Source organism: Armigeres subalbatus, unplaced genomic scaffold (genome assembly GCF_024139115.2).
Source record: "Armigeres subalbatus isolate Guangzhou_Male unplaced genomic scaffold, GZ_Asu_2 Contig435, whole genome shotgun sequence".
Classification (NCBI taxonomy): domain Eukaryota; kingdom Metazoa; phylum Arthropoda; class Insecta; order Diptera; family Culicidae; genus Armigeres; species Armigeres subalbatus.
The window spans coordinates 774,748-788,533 of NW_026943189.1; the positions used below are offsets into that span (position 1 = coordinate 774,748).

General features: G+C 40.0%; 1 protein-coding gene across 1 annotated transcript; it reads right to left on the bottom strand.

Moving 5' to 3' along the window:
* Nucleotides 1-8,898: 8,898 nt before the first annotated feature.
* On the bottom strand, nt 8,899-9,971 carry LOC134204186 (uncharacterized). Its single transcript, XM_062679008.1, has 2 exons — nt 9,762-9,971; nt 8,899-9,696 (listed from the first exon to the last, which is right to left on the bottom strand). Exons 1-2 carry the CDS (start codon nt 9,969-9,971, stop codon nt 9,046-9,048), a joined length of 861 nt encoding a protein of 286 aa, XP_062534992.1. The 3' UTR covers nt 8,899-9,045.
* Nucleotides 9,972-13,786: the final 3,815 nt, after the last annotated feature.

Consider the following 13,786-nt stretch of genomic DNA (forward strand, 5'->3'; position numbering starts at 1 on the left):
TATCTGGCTGAACTGCTCCACGGTCCACCTTGGAGGCCCATAGCAGCTGCATATGAAGATGCCGTTGATTTTGGCAATCACGAAGCCTGCGCATGAACTCTCCACCACTTCTTGAATAGGGAATTTGCCCATAACCTGTATCGCAGCTAAACACGTCCTAACTGTCACCCAGTTGCCGTTATCAGGGGGAATTCGATACGGCTCTGCAATTATCGCGACATCGCACATCGTTTCTGCTGTAGACTGCCATAACAGCTGCTGTGCGGTTTCACAATGATTCAGATTAATCTGAATTATCTTCACTACTGCTGGCCTACGATCGCCCTCTTGTAGGCTGAGCATTTGTAGCCACCCATCTGATGGTCATTGCGTGCAGTCTCTCGCAAGATGACCTGTTTCCCCACATTTCCAGCACATGCTAGATCTGTCTGGACCTTCACAAGCTCCTACCTGGTGTCCAAAGCCCAAACACTTGAAGCATCTCTCCGCAGATTTGTTCATTTCTGAGGCGGGTTTCAATGGGCATTTCAACCATCCAAACGTCAGTTTGTCTACTTCCAGTGCCTCATGAGCAGCGGTTACTGGCAGACGAATCAGCGCTGTCTATGTGCCTCCGTACGACTTCCTAATCCGGATCGACATTTGCACCTCGCCTAGATTGCATTGCGCCTGTAGTGCACCCGCAGCTCTTCTTCCGGCGTGATCTCGTCTAGGTCTCTGCACGGTGTGTCTATGGGGAAATATTATTTTTCAAAAATCAGTTCCTTTGAAACACCCACTACGTGAAATTATATGCTCTTCTCTTTCATATAGTGGGTAAACTAAAAAGTTCTATCGGGGTATCCAGAACAATTTTTATTTTTTTTTTCACTATTCTTGTTGCAAACTCTATAGAAATCTCAAATGATAGTCGATGGACTATCAATGGACCCCCCCCCAAAATGTATGGAAAAATGACCCCCGATAGAACATTTCAAAAATGCACCTACGTGAAAGAGGAAAACTTTTACTTTCGTGTAGTGAGTGTTTTAGAGACACTGATTTTTTGAAAATAAGCCTCTTCGGACAAACACACCGTGTCTGCACAAAATCACCATCTCTGGAGTTAAGGCTTTTACTTCCGCCTCTGAGCCCAATGATTTCGCAATGCGCTCCTGCATAACCGAGCTATGAACCACAGGGCCCTTCTTTAAATCGAAGAGCATCTCTCCGGTTTGTGTGCGCCTGGTCTTTATCACATTTTCGCCCAAGCCCCTCAACTCATCAGGATCTTCTCTAACTTTTTTGAGAAGCGTTGCATACGTCGCACAGTGGGGAAAATCAGACCCAAAAAGGTACCTATTTATTGCGGCTACTTGCTGCGCCGGAAAAATACCTTTCCTAAAGGAAAAATCCACGTCAAATCGAATGGTGCTATTTTTATGCGCCGGAAATTATGGGAACTGGCCGTTTTGCCCCATTTACTCTTAAAAATCATATTTTTTCTATGACACCCACAATTTAAAGTCGATTGCGGCTAACTATTTCTATGTTTTCTGATGCTAATTAAGTACCAAATACGAGTGGTATCTATTCCGACTTTAAACCATGACTGGAAGTGGCTGTTTTGCCCCAGTTACCCCTGAAATCGTATTTTTCTATGAAAGCTACAATTTAAAATGAATTGCGGCTGAATTGAATGAATTGAATGTTTCTGATGCTAATTTTGTAGAAAATACGAATGGCATAAATTCCGGCCTTGGATCATAATTGAAAGTGGCTTTTTTGCCCCATTCTCCCTCGAAAATCGTAGTTTTTCTATGACAGCTTCAATTTAAAATCAATTTCGACTAACGATTTCTGTGTTTTTAGATGCGTATTTAGTAGAAAATACGAATGGTCTAAATTGTATATAGGTAATCCGGCCTTGGACTGTCACTAGCAATGGCTGTTTTGTCCCCTTGACCTTTAAAAGTCAATTTATCATATTATCGCTAAGACTTAAACTCGTTTTTGGCTAATTATTTATATGATTCTTAATGCAAATTCAGTAGGAACTACATACCTGGAATCGTGACTAAAAATGGCCATCATTTGAAAAAAAAAAAATTTTTGTATGACCGCCACGATTTAATATCAATTGCGGCTAGGTATTTCTATGTTTTCTATTTCTATTTCTACAAATGAGTAAGAAAATACGGTTGTTACACATTCCAGCCTTGAATCTTGACTACAAGTGGCTGTTTTGCCCCATTTGCCTCTAATAATCATTTTTCTAGCTCAGCTACTATTTGAAATAGATTGCGCGTTACTAGTTCCATTTTAATTAAATAAATTAATTTAATTTAAAAAAAGCGGAAAATCTTCCTGAGGTGTGAGGCTACTTTAAGCATCAGAAAACATAGAATTAGCTAGCCGCAATAGATTTTAAGAAGTAAATGGGGCAAAACGGCCACTTCCAGTCATGATTTTAGGCCGAAATATATGACAATTGTATTTTCTTTCAAATTAGCATCAGAAAACATAGAAATAGTTAGCTACAATCGACTTGAAATTGTCACAGTCATAAAAATAAATTCGGGGTATAATGGGGCACAGTTTCAGGCCCAAATTTCTTCTTGAAATTTTGGGGGATTTATGTCCAAATCACCCCGTGGCTACGCCACTGATGGGGAAAAATGGCCACTTCCAGTCATTACCTAGGCCGGAATTTATACCATTTTTTGTATTTTCTACTAAATTAGCATCAGAAAACAAAGAAATCGTTAGCGTAAATCGATTTCAAATTGTAGTTGTCATAGAAAAATACGATTCCAGGGGGTAAATGGGGCAAAACGACCCCTTCCAGTCCTGGTATAAGTTATGATTCAAGACCGAGATTAGCATCAGAAAACATAGAAATAATCAGCCTCAATCGATTTTTAATTGTAACTGCCAGAAAAAAAATCAAAGGTAAATAGGGCAAAATGGCCACTTCCAGTCATTTTCCAAGGCCGAAACTTATACCATTCGTATTTTCCACTAAATTAGCATAAAAAACATAGAAATAATCAGCCGTATTTGAAATGGTAGCTGTCATAGAAAAATACAATTCCAGGGGTAAATGGGACAAAACGGCCCCTTCCAGTCATGGTATAGAGTCGGTATATTTTACACTATTTTTCTACTAAATTAGCATCAGAAAACATAGAAACAGTTAGTCGAAATCGATTTTAAATTATAGCTATATAATTATAATTCGATTTTCGTAGGTAAATGGGGCAAAATAGCCACTTCCAGACATTTTTCATGGCCGGAATTTATACCATTTGTATTTTCTACTAAACTAGCATAAAAATCAAAGAAATAATCAGCCGAATATGATTTTAAATTGTAGCTGTCATAGAAAAATACGATTCCAGGGGTAAATGGGGCAAAACGGTCACTTCCAGTCATGGTATAAGGTCGGAATAGATACCATTAGTATTTTCTACTTAATTAGCATCAGAAAACATAAAAATAGTTAGCCGCAATCGATTTTAAATTGTAGCTGTCATAGAAAAAAATATGATTTTTAGGGGTAAATGGGGCAAAACGGCCAGTTCCCATAATTTCCGGTGAATGAAAATATCACCATTCCATTTGACGTGGATTTTCCCTTTAGGAATGGTATTTTCCGGCGCAGCAACTAGCTGCAATAAATAGGTACCTTTTTGGGTTGCGTCGTAGCGTCGTTAGCCTTTACTAGCACAGCTTCCCCCTTCGTCGTCTTTTTACGAGGTGGAGGATTTTCTTTTCCGTTCTGCTCCATATTCCTTGCTTCTTTTCGCTTCAGCTGTTTCTTTCTCTTCGCCTTCTGACCTACTACGGTACTCCATCCTTCTCCCTGTGGAGCAGCGTCTGTCCTTCCGACGGCGACAGCATTCGCCCGTGTCTTGCCTTGCCCATTTGGGAGTCATGCAGGCTGGTGTACTCTCCACCCCGAGCAGTTTCTCTTTCCCCTGCTTCTTAGGATAAAACGGAAATGTCTCGATACCTCCCTGCTCCGGCGGAACTGCAACAGCATGTGCCTTAGTTTGTATCAATGCGCGCTCCGCTACATCGGCCCTCAGCGTTGCTGTATCGAATTCGTTCACTGCCGATACTAACGCCTTACGGATCCTGTGAACCATGTCCTTAATCTCCTTATGGACGTTGTTCCTCCCATCCACGAAATTGTGCAGTTCCTCCACCAATCTCTTCGCGGTCACTATTTTCGGCTTTTGTGGGGGCTTATCCAACTCGCTCTGCCCTGGCCGTTGCTCCTGCAGCTGCAGTTTTTCCTGCTTCTTCTGCTCCTTTTGTTCCTGCTTCTACTTCTGCGTGATTTGTTGAATTATTCATTCTATAGGGTCTCCCCTCCAAACCGTTATCGTAGCGTAGTCGCGGGTCGCGTACGTAGTCGCTTATGATCCATGGATTATCTTTGCAAGCAGTGAGGTCCATGCGAGGGTTGACACGGACGCACTTATATGGCCGTGTTCAGAACCGATCGCGCAATCGGGAAAATCTCAACCGAGCCTAGTATTCACCAAGAAACTTGGTGGACGAGTATTGAACGTATTCGGAGGGGAGGACTGCTAGTTTTTTTTACCGGGATGGAGGTGGCCGTACTGTTGGCCCACTCGCCATTTCAAGCCGGTGTCACCCTTCCTTACTCAGAGAGTAGAACAGCACGACCGTCAGCCCAATGTCATCGTTTCCAATCCACTATCCAGATTATATCCGTTGTCGTAAGCCGTGACCAGTATATCGTAATTAGGACCTTACTGCCGTAATCTGGCAAAGTGACGTATACGCCATTTTCCAAAAATGGTGTTAACGAGTAGTGCTCATCGTACTCTTTAACAGAAAATTGAAAACATGTATGCTGTAAAATGGCGCATACGCCATATTTTCAGATTACGGCAGCTTACTGGTATCGATCCTAATGTGCCGGTTGGTACTCCTGTTGATGGGGCTGAAGTGCTTTGGAAGCGGCACGGGTCGCTTGTACAGAGCTGTTTATAGACCTGTGGTTTTTTTGTCCCACTGTCAAACTTCCGCCACGTCCCCTAGGCAGATTTCGCTTGGGCTTGTTGGGATCCAGTGAACTAGTACCAGGACCCAGTCATCTCCCGAGGAAGCTCCGGCGCGCGGATGGAGACGCTGCAAAAAATCACTCGCATGGATGGCATCAGTAGCAGTCAAGTTAAATTTTCTATCAAAATTTTAATTTGGTTTTGTTGGCATGCTTTAACCAGAGCAGTTCAAAATATCTCGTCACCCGGTTAATTTCCTGCTTAACCCAATTCTATCTACTAATAGCTCCTCACGTGCAACCGTGAATAGGCTTGTGAGCATATACGCCCGTAGTATGAGTTATCTCCTTAGCCGTGCGGTAAGACGCGTGGCCACAAAGTAAGACCATGCTGAGGGTGGCTGGGTTCGATTCCCGGTGCCGGTCTAGACAATTTTCGGATCTTTTGTCTCTTTCTAGCATTGCCACCTCGTAATTTTGAAGCAGCGTATTTCGGTTTTCAGTAGTTTGATGTAACTGTAAATGTATCAGCAAGTAGATTGCGAGTAAGCACGCGCCGGTGATACTTTTCCAAAATCATATTTGTTCAAGAAAAAAAAAATTAAGCACTCAATGATGAAATGATGACGATTTAATGATTGTTTGTGCTTCTCGTGTCACCTTAATAACTGTGGAAGTGCTTAATGAACACTAAGCTGCGAGGCGGCTCTGTCCCAGTGTGGGGATGTATTGCCAATAAGAAGAATGAGTTATCTTTAAACGAATTCTTCAATAATAATCGTTTATAGTTTTTAGGGAAAATTATGAGGTGATATAATTTTCTACGCGTTTACTATTATACTATCATTGATGTTAGAAAATTAGCCGAATGAAAATTTGAATAGGATATAGTTTGTCACAATTCCTTATACATACCAAGAATGTTTGGTTTTATAAAATGTGAATCTATAACAAAAGATCGAAAGACAAAAGGTCGAAAGAACAAAAGGTCGAATGATAGAAGTTCGAAAAGACAAAAGGTCGAAGGGACAAAAGATCCAAAATTGTAAAAAACAAAAGCAGAGTTTTTGCCAACTCTGGGCAACTTTGGTACGAGATTGATTTTTCCGTTTCAGTTTCTTGTCTATTCCGACCGTTTAACCTTCTGGTATAATTGATCTTTTGTTTCTTTCGACCTTTTGTCACGATCGACTTTTTGTCCCTTTCGACCTTTTGCCCGTTTAGAAGGGGCAGCAGGGACTATGTCCAAGGGCTTGACGACCCCTCCCCATGGCCACTGCGAGTTAGGGGGCCTGCCTAGGATGTGGTGGGGTTTGACAGTGGGCTATGTTAAACCTTTACAAAAAGCTGCATGTGTCTATAAGCAGGCCCAATCAAACCAAGTCAACACATGAACGTATATGGTGTCGTGTAGGATGCCGAAGTGCAGGCAATAGGAGTACTTCTCCACATTTATATATAGTCTGCAATTTAGCATCCTGTATTGCACCATGTGCGATTTTATGTAGACTGGGAAGCGACCGTGTGCCGCTCAAAGCGTACAAGCCCAACACGAGTGCCAACCGGCACATCAGGATTAAAACCAGTGAGATCCTGATTACGGTATACTGGTCACGGCAAGCGACACACACACGCGCGAAAGTAATGCAAAATAAACGGCATGTAAAATGAACGTAAATTTACATTTTTATTTAACCTCAAATAGAGATAAAATAAGGGTTGCTGAATGACATTAGCTTTCCGATTACTATCAATTATTTTCAATTTTAATCCCGTTTCTTTTTTATTTTGCTTACGTTAAAAAAAATATGGCGCGGGCGCCTAATCCGAAATTCAAATGAACAATCGCTCACTTTGAGCGATTGATTGTTTATTCTCGCGAGGAATGAACAATTGAACAAGTTAAGGAAATGCTAATACTGCTGTGTAGGTTGCATAGGTCACATCACTTTCCATGGTGAATCCCGATCTATGTTACTGATTACCCCACCCAACTAACACTACTTCCTTCCCGTGGTAATTGTGGAGATGCAGAGGTATTCTCGGTCTCTAATAGCAAAAACAATTGCGGTGATGACCCGATTTTTAACATGTCCAAATTTAGACAGCCCCTGGAATGAATTTTGGAAATCTATAGAGGAAAAAGAATTATTCCAATTTGTGCTGTCTAGACCTCCATAAAGAACTTTTCTCGATACATTTTATAATGAACGAGAAAGGCATCATCACCCTTAGGTGGATTAATTTGGGTTTCTACATAAACACGCTGAAACAATCCCACTCCTTTTTTGGTTTATTGCACGAGAAAGGCACCCACACCGTTAGGTGAATTAATCAGGGATTACAATAGCTTGAGCTTGAGCTTGATTGACTGCTCGTAGTTGCTACTCCATTATGACCAGATCAGCTGTTCTTGCACAGGGAACCAACAGATGTTTGCTTGGGACTAGCACACATCTTCAATGTACAAGTACTGGTGATCTCATTTGTTAGGTCATACTGGCGCCTGCCACGTCAGAATGCAAGTCAATGTAGGGAAGGGGGAGGAAATGATGATGCAATCACTCGCCCACTGCAAGCCGAATATACCTCTGCACTTGCCACGAGTTCATGCGGAATTTGTTGGAATTTCTAGGTTAGGTTAGAGAGGCAGAGCTCCGTCTTGGCTAACGAGCTGCCAATGTGATAGATAGGAGAAGGTAACTGATGGAATTTCTAATTGGATGTAGGAAACGAGCTCTATTAGTTCATTTCCAATTCTAGCAGATTACTGTTAGAATACTCAAGTTGAAGGTATTGGAATAGTAGTGGAAACGGTATAGAAGTCCATTTCCAGTTCTAGCGATTGCTAGAACATGAGAAATAAAGAGAAAGATACAAAGTAGGAGAATGGCAACGGACCTGGGATTGAACCCACGACCTCCTGCGTATGAGGCAGAAGCAGTAGCCATATGACTACCAAGCCCGCCGAATTAATCAGGGATTACAATATAATTTAAACTAGAAAATGATCGAAACGATTGATGGGTTACGAAACGATTTTAATAATTTTAATGAATGAATTGAAAAAAAAACATTTAAAAAAAAAACAAGTTTAAAATTGTTGAATAATCAAGAATAACAGCCTTATATGTTTTACATAGGTATGTAGCAGTATTCGTTTTAAAAGTATGAAAAAGCAACTGACGGAGAAAATATTTACAAAACAATATAAAAAAATGATCAATGTTTCACCGGATTACGGTATACGAGAAAGGCAAAAATTAAAATCTTCATCATTCAAAATAATGAGGAGACAAGATATTTATTAACTTTTTTGCCTTTCTCGTACACCAAAGTTGTACCGAATGGCTATACGATTACAGAACTTTTTATAGAAAGCCCGGAGACCCATAGTGTTATATACCGATCGACTCAGTTCGACGAACTGAGGTGATGTCTGTATGTGTGTATGTGTACAAAATCTGTAGACAAATCATTTGGAGTTTTGCGTTACCCGATTTACTCGCAACAAGTTGCATTCGACGGGGAATGCAGTCCCATTGTTTGCTATTGAAAATTGGCCCGATCGGACATTGCATTTCGGAAATATTGAAATATAGAAAAAAAATCCAAAGGTAGTGGCAATGCTAATTAATTAATACAAAAACATGGAATATGATAGAAAAATTGTGATCTAGATCCCTGAAGTGGTTTTTTGACCTTTATTATATGATTTTTTCAGTACATTTTATGATGCACGAGAAAGGCATCATCGCCGCTAGATGAATTAATCTGGGTTTTTCTCTATTAAATATGTTTTGTTTTTCAATAAGTTAATTATTTGACAATGTATTAATGTTCACTTTATTCTGCAACGCTTGTGTTCAAATTTTGCGATTATTAAATTCCTTCACACGCTCATGGCATGGCGAGCTAAGCCTTTGTTTGATCTTTATGATGCGACTGTAAAGCTTTGTAATAACGTTTTGTCACCAAGTGGTGTCACATCCGCTGACAAACTTCATCATCTCGCAAAGCGACGACGTTCAAAAAAAGTTCCACTCCACCAACCGATCCACCCGATGGCAGCTATCGTGTACAGTCAAATCACCTCTGAATCCCAGTTTCTCAAACAACGCTCTGGAAGGAACATTTGCCAGCAGCACGCTTGTGATGGCATTCATTCCTCGTTGGGCCAATTTGTTCACCATTGACCTTAGCACCAGTTCGGCAAACCCCCGGCGACGATACTCCGCGACAGTAAACAGCACACAAATGATACCCAAATTGTTGAGCAAACACCATGCAACCAGCTTATCTCGGTCGTCGAACAGTCCCACGCTAGTGTTCCAAGCTATGCAACGCGTCAGGGCGTACTCAGAACCGCCGTTACGGAACGTCCACGTTTCGTTGATGGTTTTGACATGCTGAGCTTCTAGCGTTCCCAGGCGGAAGCCAACTGGAGGGGTGGTGTCCAATTGAATGCTGACTTCTTTGGTCAATCGATATAGATTACAAGCTACCGTTTCCTCGGGATACGGTATATTGAGCTTTTGGAGCACTCGTTTCAACACCATTTGATGGGAATCTAAAATGGCAAATATTCGGTACGGGAAGTCCCAGTCCATAAGTTCCAGCATGTCTTGAAGCGATGCGAGGGATGGATCCAGTGAGTAGAAAAATAATTCATGTCGATCCTGTTCGATGGAGAAAAATTATTTATGACAACATTTATTTTACTATTACTATTATCGAAACTTACCGAAATAATAAATGTCCCATTGTGTCGCCAGGTATCGTTAAGACTGAGGATTTCCAAATGACGAATCTTAGGGTCGATTGTCGTCCAATTGATGTAGTTTTGGATGGTATTGAAAGGGATTTCGGTGGCAAGATCATTGCCGTTAAATAAATCGCGTAGTTCTCGCCAATCCTTTCGAGGAATGGGAACAAGCTTGTTTTCAAAAGACATGTTCCGTTGAATACAATTTCGTGACACACTCGCTTATAAGATGGGTATATGTACTCTCCTATCTTATCATCGCTCAATGATAAAACGTAGCTTCGTTGGATTTGAATAATTAGATTCTGGTCTGAAACTGAATTGCTTACCAAATTTAATTTCAAGAACCATGCTAAAACTTGTATATTTATTTGATAGAACACTGCAACTGATTTCAAATTATTCAAACCGAGATCGAATTGAAAAAAAAAAATCGATTCAGTATTGTCACTGGCCAATTTTGATCTTCTTCACTGGATGAAAACTTTATTCAAGAGAGAAACTTTTCTATTACCATGCGATTACCTCTCGCGATGACTTGATCTCCACTACATAAAGGAAAATGACTACCCTAATTAGATTCATTTATTACAATTTCAAGGTTCCACGTGCTAAAGCAAAGCATATTAGAACTTCATCATGACCGAGTTGAGGCAATGCTAGCAACAGTAGTTTGTGCTCAAATTAGCACCTCTCTCATCACAGAACAAATTTAAGGCTACGCGAGCAAAGTACACCATTAGCCCACCCTTTTCTTGGTATCCTTCGGCATGATTCATGGCAGGTATCACTGAGGACGTAGAAAATGCATAAATTTGCATTGTTCGTTTCAAGTTGCTGCCAACTTTTGTAATTGTATCCTACGCATCTACTTGGTTGAGAAAAGCTTGCGATTGTAAGCCGCTTGCCGATAGGAGAATCAGGTAAATTGGGCACGCTTCTCTAATAAGACACTTTTGATGGGAAGAAGTAAAGAATCTAGCAAGGAAACTTCTACGGTTCGGTTATGGTTTGTTCGTTCTACAACCACTGTGTACTTGAGGTAAAACTATCTCATTCCTTCCTGAATCTGGTTTGCACTTTGCTCAATTTTTCTCCGTAACTCTTACCAGATGATATTTTAGTATTTGCGCGTGACTCTTGTTTCAAACAGTGGAAAAATATGTCATCAAATTATATGTCTGGCTGGCAGTCAACCCTACGTTTGCAATGCGCTGTTTTCTACGGAATAGATGATAATCAACGACATGGTACAAATAGCTGTTTAATGCAGCTGAAACTTAAAAGTGGTTCAAGCGAGCCACACACAGCAAGGAGAATAATTGAAATTGAAAAAAAGTGGAACGGTGTCCATATTACCCTTCTGTACTATTGTTACATGTTACATGTTACATTTTCCCACATTTTCCAGTGCATATTAATTCTTTTCCGAGGGAAATTGAGGGGATTTTTCGCCGAAATTCAATAGTATTTTCCTTGGAAATTATTTGAGCTTTCCTAAGGAATTTCCCCTTGAAATTTAATTTTTTTACCGAGCAGAATTTCTCGAGAAAACTTGATAAAAAATTAAGAAAAGCTTAAGAAAACATCCCGTGGTAATACAAAGGAAAATTGAAAAAATTAGCTCAAACCACCCAGCGGTTGTTTAATCACTCCTCGTGGCGTCGTCATCATCGTTGTGCTTTGCTGCTGGCTGTGAAGAAGAACGTGCCAAACAGAGCAGCGTGCTTTGCTTTACTTGTTTCCAATCCTGTTTATTGTTTCGTCCTGCGCGCCAATGTTGATCGTTCCCGACAGGGTCCCATTTCCGGCACAGACTCAAACACTTAAGTAATGGCAAAGTAATATTTCTATACTTTGCCAAAACTCCTTTTTAAACATGAATTTACGAAGAATCTAGTTAATACAAATAACAATAAAAATACAAATATAGTACATTTCTGGGTGGTTATTATTATTACCATTTAACATTAGATATTATTATCAAAATGTAGCCCAGAGACTGTGAAACTCCTATGAAGTTTACCAAATTGTGTGTTTTTTTCATCTCTGCTGTAGACACATTCCAGCGTAACGCGACACCATGAGGAGCCGACTTTCAGCGAGAAATTAGGTCTGCATTCGAAAATTAGCTTTGGGGACATACAGGTGTAAAATTATCCTCACTAAATTTCCTTTCTGATAGAATATTCATTTTTAGATTTTTCGCTTTGAATATGATGAATATAACGCGCTGCATTTCGTAACGCGACACCATCGCTGAATTGCGCTTTTTCGCATTTTGAAATGCAATTGCGTTTTTTAGCTCTGGTATACGGTTTGGAGTCTCAATTTATTCTAAGCATTTCTCGTATAGATCAACAGAAATGAGGCTGTGAATTAAAATCGCAGGAAAAAACGGAAATTATAATGAAAATAACTGAATTGATATGAACACCGCCGCGTTACGCTGATCGACAAACAGTGTCCTGCAAATGGTGTCGCGTTACGCAAGCGTGTTTATCGTTGATAGAATATGTAATTTCAGCCGATTTCGATGCGACATGTTGTATTCGACACAGAATATTATCACATTATCTATCGTTGAATGTAGTTCGAGTTGGTGGTTACGATCTGGAGTTTCGGTTATTAAAGTTTGAGGGACTAACCGGCACAAATATAGAACTGAACCAATTCCATTCATACCACATATCTAGTTTTAGAAACAAAATAAATGGTAATGGGTTTTCCTATTCTTATATTAGTCACATCCAAGTATGACCTGGATCGGTTTTTAAGTACGTGGTCAGACGATCGATCCCTCTAGAAGTGAGTTTTTTAGATTGAAAAGTTCTATATTGTCTTTTTTCTACGTTAACCATTTTGAATGGTGATGATGGCCCAAGAAGCTTAGCAATGTTGAAGAGGAATATTTCTGTTTTTTTTCTACGTTTCTACTGGAACGTGGTCTGTTTTCAACTTTTTATTTCCAAAAATATTGGTTTACGTCTCATGTCTCAACCAATGTTTATCACAAGAACGTATGCGTCGTCCCCTGAGTGCACTACTTTAAACTACATTTTAAATCTTTACTCTCTCATCAACACTACTCAGAAAATAAGTACTCAATTTTGAAAATAGTGTTTATGTCCAGGTGTAGAATAATTGTCTTATTATTGTATATTCATTCAGATCAAACCGAAGATCATTAGGATGCCTGATATAATATATCTTCATTAGCGAGATTTGTAGCCCAAGGCTGGTTCGTCTCGATTAACATAACATGGAAATATTTTTTTTTTATTTATCACTCAGCAACGCTCTGTTAACCTTTTTCGATAGGCCCTTATTCTTGCAGTGGATTGGTGAAGTTTTTGGCCTGATGCTATTCATTATATTTTCGACTGCCGGTGACCAACACTATTAATTATTTTACCGATATTGACTGTGAAAATCTCTGCTAAAGTTCTTAAGATGGAATATCTACTCAATTGTCGTATGCTTGCGGCATCTTCTTTGAGCGCTAACGTTCTCAGCTGTGACGATGTCGGTCAAAGAATAAAAAATGCCGAGCTAGTGAGTGAGTAAAAACATTACTGTGGCTCCGTAACGCTTCACGTCAAATGAGCCTTTCAAATAAACGAACCATTGTGATACTGTATCAATAAATCGAAAGCATTTTATCCCTACTAGTCGACCCGGCAGACATCGTCCTGCATAGTAGGCGAAAATGCACGTTGCGAACTCCCCATGCGGAATTCCCATACGAATCTAAATTTTAGTTTTTCACAATTTTCTCAACTTTACTAATGATTTTCCGATTGATGAAATATCATATAAACCCGTCGGAAACTATAACGAATGTAACTGCTGAAGGAATGAATAAAATCCATCCAGCCGTTTTCGAGTTATGCGGATACGAACACAGACCATTTCATTTTTATTATTTAGAAGATTACAGAAGCACATTCAATTCGCGTAACGCGACACCATATTTTTGTACCTAGTGTAACTTCATGGAAAAT

What these genes read in the sequence shown, in the direction of transcription:
- LOC134204186 (XM_062679008.1), bottom strand. Translation starts at nt 9,971, where the DNA reads ATGTCTTTTGAAAACAAGCTTGTTCCCATTCCTCGAAAGGATTGGCGA. An exon ending in ATGGGACATTTATTATTTCG is followed by an intron (nt 9,697 to 9,761) that starts GTAAGTTTCGAT and finishes TCCATCGAACAG; the next exon opens with GATCGACATGAATTATTTTT.